Source organism: Podarcis erhardii, assembly GCF_964252035.2.
Source record: "Podarcis erhardii genome assembly, chromosome: 6".
NCBI lineage: Eukaryota > Metazoa > Chordata > Lepidosauria > Squamata > Lacertidae > Podarcis > Podarcis erhardii.
In genome coordinates, this window is record NC_138510.1 from 93,732,789 (window position 1) to 93,747,329 (window position 14,541).

Consider the following 14,541-nt stretch of genomic DNA (forward strand, 5'->3'; position numbering starts at 1 on the left):
ATGCGCAATGTCCTGGAGGTGCTTAAGGTGGAACAGAACATCTACAACATAGTGTTTCATGAAATCACCCGGCAAGTCAGTGTGGACTGCGCAGAACGGGGAGAGCTCCTTTCCAAGCTCAGGTCAGCGATCTAAGGAGCTCAACACCTTAAAATTAGTCCTGCAAGAAGAGGAGTAGGTGACTATTTTGGCCTGTACTTCAGGGCTGAGTGTCTGTGCAATTATATACAAGTGCAGAAAAAACACAGCTTGTGGTACTGCACTAGACACAGAAGTCAGCTTTCTGGGAATGTTGCCTTTGATTTGTTTTGTTTTTTTAACTACTTGCTAGCCCATGTGATGTCACATCCCACATTCTTTATTTCCTCTTTCAAGATGTGCTTGCAAGTGTGTGGGAAATGCCTGGTGAAATGTGAGAGAGCAGAGGTGTCTGAATATGATTCCAGGGGTCAGGAGGCCTGACATCATTGCCCTGCATGCCATCTCCATGGATAGCAGAAGAAGAATTATGAAGCTGCAGCATTTTGCAGCACTGCAAAGTCAGCTATCTTTGTCATCTTTCTTTGACACCTTTTAAGTATAAAAACCTTCCACCTTGCGCAGAGAGATTTGACTCAAGTTGTCTCTCATGCTCCTCAATAAATGCATTAATAATCTATTAATTTACCAAAGAGCAAGCAAGCCCAAACATTAGCAAAGTATGAAACGAAACCCTAACACATATCTCAGGGATTATTACATTTTAATAATGCTGCATGAGGATTCCAATCCACACAATGACAAAGATAGCTGACTTCTGCACTAGGGCTCTTTTGCAGTGCTGAAGCATGCAGTCTGCTGGAAATGGAATTTAAATGTTGGTTTTGCATGGGTTCAACTAGTGCTATTTTCCCCATAAGGACATATGGAGGGCATTACGTTGGCTACCCCTCTCATACACCAATATATTTCCTGAGGTTATAATATTGATGGGTGTCAGGACAGATAAGGCAGTTTTGCTGTGTAGTATCAACTTGTTTTCAGCATTCTGAGCATATTGAGAGTTTAAACTACTTGTGTGCAAAAAGCTTTATTCTATATTTATTGTTCCCCAGCTATTTTCAGAAAGGATTCTCTCTTTAAATGATTGCTTAGCAAATATGCCTGAGTGAAACAGGGCTATTCCACCGCCCCTGCCCCCCGCCTCACTTTTTCTGACGTCGTCCCTCCTACAGACAAAGGTATGTTGAGCTGCTAGAACAAATTCCAAGACAGATGAGAAATCTCTACAGAGAAATGATGGCACAGAGAGTAATGGACAAACACATTACAGATGAATTATTCCATTTCAAGGAAGCTATAGGAAAACTGACAAGGTGATGATATTGACTGGTGTTTGCATTCAACTCTGCGAATAAAAGTTGTGATTGTACAAGGCAGCTGAGGGTATTGCTCTGTTCAACTGCAGGGAGCTTAATACCATCCGAGAACATGACCGTAGAGTCACTGTTGAAGCAGAGAAAGCCTATGAGGAGCTGGTAAAGGCGGTACAGGATTCCGAGATGAATGCAAAGTGAGTTCCAGATAAGATTGGAAGCAAGGGTTGCCGTAGGAGAATAGTAGAAGGCCTTTATATTTATATCTCGTGTCATTACCCTTTCAGCCTTTTGGATGAATATCGTGAACTGTATGAATTGCAGAGAAGAAGACTTGAGGCCCAGATCCACCAGTTAACTCAAGAAAAAGAGCTGTGGAGCAATGCTACGTATGAGTTGGCTCTCAAGGTAGCTGGCCAAAGAGGCATTGCGTGCTTCTGCAAAAAATGCTATTCTCTCTCTGTTATGTCTGGTGCTTCTGCTAGAAGATCCTTTAGATCAGAGGTTGGCAACCTTAATCGGAAGATGGACCAGTGGACGCTTTGTCCGTCGGAGGATGGGCCGGAGTGTCTGTGCACACACGCTCTTCTGGGTCAGAGGAGCGCCGGTGTGTGTGTGTGCATACGCTATTTCCAGCACTCCTCCGACCTGGAAGTGTGCCAGAAATGGTGTGTGCGCATGCGCACAAGCGCTTCTCCATCCCGCACGCGTGCGCACACGCTATTTCCAGCACACATCCGGGTCGGAGGAGCACCCGTGCACATGCGCACAGCCGCCATCAACCCAGAAGTCGGTAAGAGGAGGTGGCAGGGGTAGCAGCGTGGCGGCAGGGGGCGGTTGGGCAAGCCTCGTGGGCCACTACCGGCCCAGGGGCCTTAGGTTGCCGACCCCTGCTTTGGATTGTTTTGGCTGTTTCTGTTGCTTTGTCATTTATTAAACTAAAAGTAACTAAAAGTATCTCCTTTAAAACAAATTATTTCCACTTTATAGAGGGCAACAAGGAATAGGCACATTGCATTTCATTCTCTGCTAGCTGTATAGTTTTTAAAAAATATAGCTCTACAGCGGCAAGTTAAGTCAGGGATCGCCAACATGGTGTCTGCGGGTACCACTGTGCCCACTGCCTCCTATGGAGCCTGCAAAAGGTCTAAGTAAATATATTTTCAAAAATGCACAAGAGTCTGTTTGCTCTTTCAGCTCAGTTCCTGCTTGAACTGATTCAGCCTCTTCTACAACAGACAACTCCCCAAACGTGCCCTCTTTTCGTTGGAGGCCAGGATTGGACACCCACCGTCCCATTTTGAACAGAGGGGTGAAAGGCATGAAGAACATTAATATCTGTGACATCAGTTTCCTGGTAGAGCTGTCACACAATTAAAAAGTCTGGTTGAGCAATCTTGTGGGCCTTCCAGCCAATGACCCACTTACGCTGGCATAAGTTAGTTGCCATCCTATGTACTCCCAGTACAAAAAATGAGGAGAAAAGACAAGCATTACAAAACACAAAGCAGCCACTCACCCAGTGACCTTCGCAACAGTGGCAGTGTTATGACTGAATACCATTTCTTTGGTTTGAATTGTGTGACTTTGGAGTAGGGGCCAAGAACAACATCTGAAGGAGTTTCAGAGTTTGACATAGTCCCACTCCTTCTGAGACATGCCACTGTCCCATTTTGGCAGAATGTGGGCATAGCTCAACATACGCTAGTATAGGGGCCTTCCATCAAATTCTGAAAAACTCAAGAATTAAGGGATTGTGCCTTAATGTTGTTTGTTTGTATTAATTTTAATTGATGGGAAGATTTCCATATGAATGTAACACAGCAGTTGCTGTTGTTGTTGTTTTAGAGCACTAACCAGCCATTATTCTCCTTAAAAACATAAATATTGTGTTGAAATAGTTACTGTATTTTTCGCCCCATAGGGCACACCTAGTTTTTGGGGGGGGAAATCAAGAAAAAAAATTTCCCCCACAGCCATCCCCAAGCTAAAAGAGGGAGACGGAGCGCTCCGTCTCCCTCTTCTGCCTTCAGGGAAAGCCTCCCTAGCCTCCGTGGGGCAGCGGCTTGCCCCGCTGTCCCCCGAGCTTGTGGGGCTGGCGGTGGGGAGAAGCAAGCTTGCTTCTCCCCACCGCCAGCCTCCAAACCAGGTCGGGGAATAGCGGGATGGTGGCGCTCCGCCTCCCCGCTGTCCCCCGAGCTTGTGGGGCAGCGGCTTGCCCCGCTGTCCCCCGAGCTTGTGGGGCTGGCGGTGGGGAGAAGCAAGCTTGCTTCTCCCCACCGCCAGCCTCCAAACCAGGTCGGGGAATAGCTGGATAGCTGTTCCCCTGTCTAGACAAGGATAGCCTATGCTCTTTCACCTGTGCTTTGTCAACCTCAAGGTTAGATTACTGCAATGTGTAATCTAAACTCTGAAGACAGTTCAGGGACCTCAGCTGGTGCAAAATTTAGCAGCCAGGTTGCTCACCGGGGCAAGATGGTTTGAGCATACTATACCAATCCTGGCATGACTGCACTGGCTGCCCATTAGTTTCTGGGCCCAATTCAGAGTGCTTGTTTTGACCTATAAAGCCTTAAATCAGGGGTCAGCAAACTTGCCGTGCCTCGGGCCAGTGTCTCTCCAGCGCCGATCGCGTGGCGGGCCGGAGGGCGGGGGAGCACATGCCCATACGCGTGTGCACACGCTATTTCCGGCGCACTTCCAGGTTGGAGGAGCACTGGAAATAGCTTGTGCGCATGTGCACAGGCCTCCTCCGACCCGGATGTGCACCAGAAATAACGCTTGCGCATGCGCGAATAACGCTTGGGCATGTGCACAAGCTATTTCTGACCCGGAAGTGGGCAGCCGCTCAGCGCAGCACCGGTAAGAGCGGGTGATGGCAGTGGGGGTCGCCCCAAGCCCGATAAACGAGTCCCTTGGGCCTTAGTTTGGGGCCCTAAATGGTCAGGACCACAATACCTCACAGACTGCCTCTTCCCATATGAGCTGGCCTGGACCCTCTGATCATAATCTGAGGCCCTTCTTCATGTGGCTCCTCCATGAGAGGCTTGGAGCGTGGCAATATGAGAACAGGCCTTCTCTGTGGTGGCTCCCCATTTGTGGAATGCTCTCCCCAGGGAGGCACCAGCTGAAAATGCTTCTCCGTAACCAGGCTTTTGGCTGATTAAACATTTTATGGCCCTTAAAATGTGTTTGTGGGAGGGGGGATTATTGATTTGCTTTTGTTTTCCAATGTGGTTTGTGTTCTCGTGTTGTATTTTTCTGTTGTGAACTGCCCTGTGATCTTTGAATGAAGGGCGGCATACAAATACAACAACGGCAACAATATTGATTCTGGGCATATGTGTCTCCATTACACAGTCTATTTCTCTGGATTACATCTCTGCTCAAGTACTCATAGAGAAGTGGGGCAGGGAGCTGGGGACGACTGTATATTTAGAACAGTTTTATAACACTCCATGTTAGTTTAGCTGGCAAAATGGCTAAAACGCTGGTAGTGTTGACTGGCAGCAGTGCGTCTAGTGCTTCATATGATTAAAAGCCTATGTCCCAGTCTAAATATGTCCAGCGATGCATGTTTGAATGTCAGTGTTGCACTTGTAAGATTTTAGCTGTGTGTACTGTGGAAATATGCATAGTATTATTTGCTTAGCAATTTAGATGTCTGCTGTAGGCAGGCTTTTATGATTATTTTGATCTTTATGGCGTTTTTGAAATCTATTTTTCTTATGGATTCTTTCTCTATCCCCCAATCCCATTTTTCTCTTGTGATTCATTCAGGATGCGACTGATCTTTCCACTCTGCAGGAGCTGACACAGGAGTTTCGGGAACGCGTGAGCCAAATTGGCACAGAAGTGGAACAAATCGAAGAAACCAGTAGGGACAGGGCTAGGAGTATTCAGAATGGGTTGGCTGGTTGGCTCAGTTACTTCCAGAATCACGTTCTGTGAGTCTCAAGGAATGGTCCTTTATTATTGGGGGGGGGGGCTCTGTGCTGCCTTCCACATTCACTGGAGCAGTACATGGTCAAAGATCATTTTTTTATTTTTTTAAATCATTTTTATTGATTGTCCAATAAAAAACATCCATTTAATATATCCAATCATAGTACTCCAATTAAAATAAAAAACTAAAATAAAAAAGACCAAATTATAGTCCAAATTATATGTATTAATTTTTCAGAACTCCCCGTGGTCTGGATCTCTGAAGCATGTCTCCACATCTTGCTTCTCCTCGTTATTTCCATATTTTCCACATCTCGATTTTAACACGTCATAATTCTTTGTCCCTGAGTCCACGATTCTCAAAACATAATGTACTTTCATCCGTCGAATATAGCTTTGTTAATATATATTTTTCCAACTGTCTTTTTATCAGCTCAGCTTCCTCTGATTCCTTAAAAAAAAAGGAGGTTAATTTTTTAAGGTGCCAACATGTGTACTTGATTTAAACATCAGGTTGCCATCAGCACTGAGCTAACACTAGTTTCACATACAGCTGACCTGTCTCGTCAATCCTGAAATTTGTGCAAGGTTTACTCCTTAACTATCTTTGAAATACCTGGTTTATTTACAGTTATAGAAGCAGAACATATTAGAAGCAAACAGATAACCGTGCAACAGGCAGCGAATCCACCAAACCTGCCTGTATTTCTCAGAGACTATATTCACACAAGTTGCTTCATAGTCAAGTTGCTTCTCCCTAAATTCAAACTGGAAAGCTCTCTCTGAACTATTTCTTGTGCTCCCCTAATTGCTGATAGGTGCTGCATTGCAAAGGCCATCAATGAATATTAAAGTTCATTTGTCAGATCCTTAGACTGACCAAGCGATGCATTAAGCTAGGGATGGTGACCCCTTTGTGGCATCCATGAATTAAGCAAAGCCACAGTGATAAACCCATTCAGAGTAAGTTCCAAACAATAGGCCCTTGAAAGTGCTTCAGTTTCTTTCTTTGTGTCTCAAGCAAGGTATGCACACAGCAGGAGTTTATTCCGATTTTAGACACCCTGGACAAGAGTGTGTATTCTTTGCTATATAATTCCCACCTCCTCTCTTTGACTTCCCAGTGGAAAAGGAACTTACACTTTTGCAAAAGGAGCCTCTTTATTGGATCAAATCCTTGTGGATCTGAAGGTCTGGGAAAAGGTAAGGGGTTTCCAGTACCAATCACAACGAACACGGTATTAAATATTATTATGTATTGGGTATTTAGATGTCTTCCCCGCAGGTAATATGCTTGTTTGTAGGCAGCCGATCATGCATCACTTTATTTATTGCCCTTAAATGTTTTTCTGCCTTAGGAAGCTAAAAGTGGCTTGTGCAGCCATTCAGTCCCTAATTAGGACTGCTTCTGCTAATGTTTATCAATGCATTCATTGACTCATATTATCACTGCAGCCAGTAAAGGGCAAGCTTGATATGGCATAGGAAGAGTGTGAAATTCCTTTGCTTACTTCAGCTGTAGGGCAGGGCTCTGAATTCAAGGAAAGCAGCAGTCTTCATGTTGAATTTCATGCTTCTCCTCGGATTTGTTTATGTGTGTGTGTGTTTTCACCAAAACTACCTCTGCTGCTTCACTCCTCTCCAGTTTGTGTGAAAGGACACAAGTTATGTGTTATCTTTTTTCTTCTGTGTGGAGAAAAGCAGCATAGGGGAGGGCAGAGCAAGTCTTACCAGGCAAATTGCTCACGGGGAAAAGCTTGAGTATCCCCACATCACTCATTACTTCAGTCAAATTTGGAGCCTCCAGAAGGAGCAAGGGTTGACTTTCTGTAAGTTATAAATAAATAAACTGTGGTACCCTTCCAGTGTCCACGATTTCACATCTCGTTTGGTCCTAAAATCGTTAGGCTTTCCGGGTCATGTGGCCAACATGACTAAACGGCTTCTGGCGCAGTGGAACACTGTGACGAGTGCCAGAGCGCACAGAAATGCCATTTAGCTTCCTGCCGCAGTGGTACCTATTTATCTACTTGCACTGGTGTGCTTTCAGACTGCTAGGTTGGCAAGAGCTGGGAAAGAGCAATAGGAGCTCACCTTGTTGCGTGGACTTGAACTGAGCATACAGTCCCCGAGAAAGCTTTCAGGAAATTATGGCATTTGTCCCTTCTCCTGCTAGATGTTGAATGAGGAGTTGGCGCAGTTTGGTGGAGAAATCCTCCTTCTGAGACAAGAGCCCCTCATGGTGACTACTAATCTACAGAAGCAATGGGTGGACCTGGGACTTGTTGTGCATGGGCGTCACAAGACTCTCAAGGGAAGGATGCCTGTTGAGTTGAAAATGCTGGAGAGAATCAACAAGCAGTCCACTCTTCTCTGTGAGCAGTACCGTATAAGGATTTGTGGAGATAACGGTGAGAAACAGCTGGATTTTTCCAAAAAGATTTTCTTGAGCACCTGTGGCATAGGAAATTGAGAACCTTTTCCTGATGCGATTCATAAGAACATAAGAAGAGCCTGCTGGATCAGGCCAGTCGCCCAGTTAGTACAGCATCCTGCTCTCACGGTGGCCAACCAGATGCCCATGGGAAACAAGCAGAACATGAGCACAAGGGCACCTCTCCCGTTCTGTGGTTCCCAGCAACTGGTATTTGGAAGAATTGCTGCCTCCAACTTGGAGGTAGAGCATAGTCTTCACGGCTGGCAGCCACTGGCAGCCCTCCATCACCGCCTCCTAGGGAGCAAGTTCCATAGTTTGTGCACTGTGTGAATAAGTCCTTTCCTTTGCCTGTCCCAAATCTTCCAACGTTCAGTTTCATTGAATGGCCACAAGTTCTAAAGTTACAAGAGAGAGAGGGAGAAAAAACTTCCTCTCTCCATTTTCTCGATGCCACGCATCGTTTTATAAACTTCTATCATGTTGACTCTCACTCGGCGTTTCTCTAAACCAGACACCCTCAAACTCGACACTCCAGTAGTTTTGGAATTACAGTTCCCATCATCCCTGACCACTGGTCCTGTTAGCTAGGGATGATGGGAGTTGTAGCCCCAAAACATCTGGAGGGCCACGGTTTGGGGGTGCCTACTCTAAACTAAAAGGTTCCAAAGGCTGCAGCTTTTCTTCGTAGGGCAGTCATTCCAACCCTTTGCTCATTTTGCCCACCTTTTTCTGATCCTTTTCCTTTTTAAGATGAGCCGACCAGAACTGTAAACTGTACTCCAGCTGTGGTTGCACTGTAGATTTGTATAACAGCATCGTTCTGTTGGGCAAGCAGAAACGCTTGCTTACACTGGCAAAACCATTGCCTTAGCATGGTGTTTCCACCTCTTAGGTTTGTGTTTAACTCGAATTGCCTTCCTACATCATTTCTTGTTATTTTACATTTTTTTTGTTCTCTTCAGGATCTGCTAGAATTTTAACGTCTTTGATCAATAGCTTGGAAGACTGGAGCTTTAAGCTGCTTGCCAACAAGCAAAAGGGTTCTATGCATGAAACGGAGTGGATAATTTTTTCCCAGACAGTTTCTGAATGGATAGCCCAGATAGACGATCTCTTGAGCTTCATTGGTTCTGGCGACACTGTAGAGCAGTGTTTCCCAAACTTGGGCCTCCAGCTGTTTTTGGACTACAATTCCCATCATCCCTTGCCACTGGTCTTGCTAGTCAGGGATGATGGGAGTTGTAGTCCAAAAACAGCTGGAGGCCCAAGGTTGGGAAACACTGCTGTAGAGGACTGAAGGCTTAGAGCATTTCATAGCTTGTAAGATAAGATGATTTTCAAAGCTGTTTGCTTTGCTTCTGTAGAGCACTTGTATCTGGACAGATAACAATCTTTTGATAGAAACTTTCAGATGACAGAGCCCTTCACTTCTGAGTCATCAGTTGAGATCAGATGGTTGGGTGGAGACACATTTGAATAACTGTTAACTAATAATTTTAACAGAATGTTGAATTCAGCAAGAGTTTAAAGTGCAGCAATATTGGCACCCACCACTGACCTCTTCCTGCCCCAATCAAAAAGCTGGCAGGGGCTCTTTAACCCCTCCCTCTGCCATGAACAGCGAGAGGGGGATAGACGGAGCTCTCCCTTTCCTTGCAGCTCTGCTGGTAATCTGAAGGAGCCTTTGCTGCTGGTCACACTGAGGCTTGGACTAAAGAGCCCTTTGGCTCAGTAGTGGATCAGTATGGGTCAGCTGTGTGGAGCCCCCCTCCTGATGCCATTGCTACACCTTACCTGGAGGGGAATTGGTCCAGCTGCTCAGCCCTGCCCTCACTGCCGTTCTGCCCTACTCTGCCACAGCTCTGCCCCAACACACCCTCCTGCTTTGGCTGTGTCACGAGTCTGGTGGACACATGCAAGAACCTCTGTCCCCGACACCTTTGCTTTCTGTTTGCAAGAGGATTCGTTTTTATGCAGTGTCAAATTTCTACTAGGCTCAGATGGAAATGTCTGCTCCATTGCTCAGCTCTCCACAACCTCATTCCCACCTCATTCTCTTGCATATGTCAAGGGCCCGAGAGCAGTCAATAGGACAAATAAACAGCAAAAACCTATGTTACGCCATGCAATTTTAAAAGTCCTTTGTCCATGTCTTGGCTTGTACGGGAGAGAGCAACAAGGCATCTTTGGATTGCTGGGGTCCAGCAAAAAAATTGTCATCAATCCCCATAATATTGAACCATGGAAGTCAGACAGATGGCAACTGGTGAAGACAAGTATTGCCATTGCCAAAAATGATTTCCCCTGTAATCTTGGCTCATCTCTTGTTTTCTTACCATGAAAGAAAAGATAGAAGAGCTCCATGTCTTTTCTCTCATGAATGCAATAAAGTCTGGAAGATGTGATTCTGAGAAGACCGTTATGAGGAAGAGAGTTCAGCAACCCTTGCCAAATCAGTGTTGCATCTTTTGAAATGGAAATTATACTTTCAGCTTGACCAGTGTGTGGAATTTTATTCTCAGCTCAGAATTTGGGGGTTCTTTGAGCCCATTTTAATAATTATTTTGGAAGTTAAGAGTCTAAGGTAGCATCTGGCGTCAAAGAACTTCTTTGCTGGAAGAAGTTCAAGAAACGCCCACTGACGGATTCTGCCAGCGATTGAGACAGCCACGGATGAGTGGCTGTCCAGACAGAAAGGGTTCACCCAGGTAACCCAGCCAAGCGTGGCGCCGATTTACGCACAAGCAACCCCTAGAACCATTACAGCAATCCGTCAGTGGGCGTTTCTTGAACTTCTTCCAGCAAAGAAGGTCTTTGACGCCTAGTCTCCTCCTACTCTCCCTGCGCGGAAGCCTTCTGCGCAGGGAGGGTGTGGGCAGCAGAGGACCCGTGCTCTCCCCGCTGGTCTCTGGCGAGGAGTCATGGAGCCCCTTCGCCGATTCCCCCATCTGCCCTCCTTCTCCACTGGTGCTACACTGATTTCCTTCCCCAGCAGATGAGCTGCCTCTCTCCCTCCTGGGACGCTCTCCGGCATCCCTCTGGAGCCCTCCCTCCTCCTCTGGCTCCGATGGCAGTTCCCTGACATCAATGAAATGATTATCACTATATTTATAATTATACTGAGCATATAATGATGTCAATAAGAATGGCACTGGGCACTTCAGACAGAGTGCTCCATGCATACATTCTCTCAGTAATCCTGATCAATGCTGTTAGTTAGGATTAGTGTTATCATTCTCATATTTCAGAAGGCAGAATGGGGACGGAGGCTGAGATAATGGGTTGACATTTTTCAGGGCTTCCTAGAGAATTCACAGAGATAAGATTTGAAACAAGTAATTCCTGGCTTTCAAATAGTAGCCCCCCCCCTTGCCTACAGTTAGTTGCCTCACTTTTCTCATTTGTAAACTTCAAATGTAAATGGTCCTCATGACAGAAGGAACGTGACGAAACTGGCTTTCTCATATTATTAAAGTGGCATTGCTGTGCCGTAACCTATTGCTGTGGGTACAGTGACATCATGTATTTCCTCAGCTGTTGCAAGGAGATGGTAGCGACGATAACACGCCAGAAGATGGTACAGTGGTGCCCCACAAGACGAACGCCTCGCAAGACGGAAAACCCGCTAGACGAAAGGGTTTTCCGTTTTGGAGGCGCTTCGCAAAACGAATTTCCCTATGGGCTTGCTTTGCAAGACAAAATGTCTTGCGAGTTCCTGCGGGTTTTTTCCCCTCCCCCCCCTTTTCCTAAGCCGCTAAGCCGCTTATCAGCTGATCCGCTGATAAGCCGCTTATCAGCTGATCCGCTAAAAGCCGCTAAACCGCTAATAGCGCTAATCCGCTAAGCTGTCAATGGGCTTGCTTCGCAAGACGAAAAAACCGCTATACGAAGAGCCTCACGGAACGGATTAATTTCGTCTTGCGAGGCACCACTGTAAATCTTCAACCAGATGCAGAACATGAATTGCAACAGTTAGAGAGGATCGAGGTAAGCGAGACCAAATGTGGTCTCTTGCCTTTTGTGCATCACTATCCAAATCCATCCTACTGTTTTTGGTTTTGAAGTTGGTCATTGAATAAGTGAAATAGTTCCTCGATTGGGTCACTCTACTTGTTCTAATGACCTCACGTCATTCTTTACTGTCCCAACCCACCAGGCAAATCGGGCCCACTTCAAGACAGGTGCACTGTGGTTTAACCATAATTGCAAACAAGCCAAACAACATTTTTGTGCTATTTATAATGATTACAAATCCTCAGGGGCGACTATGCTTCCCAAGGAGTACTATCAGGCAAAATCAGCTTACAAATATGTGCAAAAAAAAGGCCAAACAGGAATGGCAACTGAACCGCTGGCACACACTTATAGCTGCCTCAAATACCCGTAATTCCCGAAAATTCTGGATGCTGGTTAACAGAAAATCTAAAAGATACCCCCTATCAGTTATTCCTGCCCCAGTTTGGGAATCCTTTTTAAGGAACTATTTTGCCTTACCAGACCTTAATATTAATACAATCGATGGATTCTATGAGCAGCTCCCTCTTTGGCCACCCACCGACCCGGAAGAAATCCACGGACTCATTTCTAATCTCAAAGTTGGAAAAGCCCCCGGTCCTGACCTAGTCCCGGCGGAAGCTATAAAACTTCATGCAGACTGGTGGGCGAAAATCCTGGCCGTTACTTTTGATGCCGTAAACAACAGTGGGAAGGTTCCAAGAATATGGAAGGATGCGATTATTATTCCAATTCATAAAAAGGGCTCGACAGATGACCCGAGAAATTACAGGAATATTAGTTTATTGTCAATAATTGGGAAAATATATGCACGGTTCTTGTTAACTAAGCTTACTAAGTGGGCCGAAGAGAACAACCTGACTGGGCCTGAACAGGCTGGTTTTAGACCGAATCAGTCAGCGGTTGATCATGTCTTAGTTTTATACCACCTTGCCCGGAAATATTCCACCCCAAATAGAGGCCAACTTTGTGCGGCCTTTATTGATTTAAAGGCCGCTTTTGACAGCATCCCCAGAGGATTACTTTGGGGGAAATTAGCACGATGGGGAATAGACAAAAGACTTTTGTGGCTAATAACTAAATTGCATGACGGCTCGGCCGCCAGGGTGAGAATCACTCCGGCCGGCGACCTCTCAAATTCAGTAACCATCAATAGAGGTGTTCGTCAAGGATGTATCCTTGCGCCGACCCTTTTTAATCTTTTTTTTGTAAGTGATATGAGGGCGCCTCTGATAGATTCTCAAGAAACGATCCACGCCCCCCGTCTTGCCCAATATCGTTGCCCCCTTCTACTTTACGCAGACGACACAGTGATCCTATCTTTCTCAAGAGTAGGCCTTAGGAGGGCACTGAAAATTTTTGATGCTTACTGCAAATCAAATTTTCTTACAATTAATCATGCCAAGTCCAAAGTCCTAATTTTCACCAAGAGTCGAAAAACCTATAATTGGAGAATAGACGGAAAAGCCATTGACCAAGTCTTTAAATTTCAATACTTGGGAGTCCTTCTCCAGCACAACATGGGCTGGAAGGTCCATCTGGCATATGTATTAAATAGAACTAAAGCCCTTTCCTTTGCGCTACTGCGTTTTTTTCTTTTCAGATGGGGCTTTCCATATTCCATCAGTGTTAAAAGTTTTCAAGGCAAAGGTGATTGCAACAATAGCATATACAATTCCAATATGGGGGTCTTTTGTTAATCTAACCCAATTGGAGGTAATCCAAAACCAGCTTCTAAGAAGGTTGCTAAAATTACCCAGGTGTGTAAGCAATACTGCTATACGACTCGAACTAAATGTTACATCTCTAGAAACCACATTATGGAAATGCATCCTCTGTTACTGGTTGGCATTATGGCATAAACTTCCAAATCTCCACTTGATACAGTGTCTCTGGAGAGATGACTTCCCTAGCCCTTGGGCAAAAATAATACATGGGAAACTTGTGTCCTTAGGATTATCTCCATCTGAACTACTAAAATTGGATTTAATCTCTGCCAAGAGAATTATAACTCACAAATTAGAGGAGATGGATTTACAATTTAATATTGCGACAGGTGGTGGCACCTGTTCGCCGATAAACCTTGGCTTAACACCTCCAACGAAACTTCCATCTTATTTAACTACCTTATCTGTGGTGATGCACAGGTACGCCTTTATAAAGGCTAGATTCAATGTTTTCCCATCAAATGTGTTGGGTAACAGACTCTCCAACGGACAGATCTCACTCCTCTGTGACTGTAAAAGTGGATCTATAGAATCGTTATATCATATAATCTTCTGTTGTCCATTACATTCGGCTTCACGGTCCAAGTTTCTGGCCCCATATTTATCGAGAATGGCTGACAGACCTCAGGAAGCCCAAATAATATACTTATTAAACGACGAAGACACAAGTAGATCCCTTGCAGTCGCTAGATACCTGATTAATGTCTTATTTCAAAAGAGGAGAAATGGATCACTGTATGACTCTGACAGCTTAGCTAAACTTAAGAACCATCAATAAGTGCCAGAACTAAGACGCATATCTCCCAAAATCCAAGGGATTTGAATTTCGGTTTACATAGAGGGAGCTTATTGTGTATAGTGTTTACTTAATTGAAGTAAAATTGGTTTTTATATGGGTGTTTTAACTTGGATTTTAAAATGTTTAAATTGTATTGTTTATGGATAAATTTTGATGTATTGTTTTCGATATGGGCCAATGGCCGTAATAAATCTAACTAACTAACTAACTAACTAACTTGTTCTAAAGCAGTGTTTCCCAACCTTTTTTGGGCAAAGGCACACT

At 45.0% G+C, this 14,541-nt stretch overlaps 1 protein-coding gene across 1 annotated transcript in view; it reads left to right on the forward strand.

Annotated features, from left to right (window-relative positions):
* The window catches only part of LOC309344260 (axonemal dynein light chain domain-containing protein 1-like), a gene marked incomplete at both ends in the record, with an annotated part of 26,476 nt that continues 11,935 nt past the window's right edge, over window positions 1-14,541 (forward strand). The window contains 9 exons of the mRNA XM_081866510.1: window positions 1-122; window positions 1,215-1,355; window positions 1,448-1,552; window positions 1,643-1,763; window positions 5,136-5,302; window positions 6,425-6,503; window positions 7,477-7,711; window positions 8,700-8,888; window positions 11,663-11,724. Of these exons, the coding sequence (XP_081722636.1) occupies window positions 1-122; window positions 1,215-1,355; window positions 1,448-1,552; window positions 1,643-1,763; window positions 5,136-5,302; window positions 6,425-6,503; window positions 7,477-7,711; window positions 8,700-8,888; window positions 11,663-11,724 (1,221 nt within the window). The remainder of the gene's footprint in view (window positions 123-1,214; window positions 1,356-1,447; window positions 1,553-1,642; window positions 1,764-5,135; window positions 5,303-6,424; window positions 6,504-7,476; window positions 7,712-8,699; window positions 8,889-11,662; window positions 11,725-14,541) is intronic.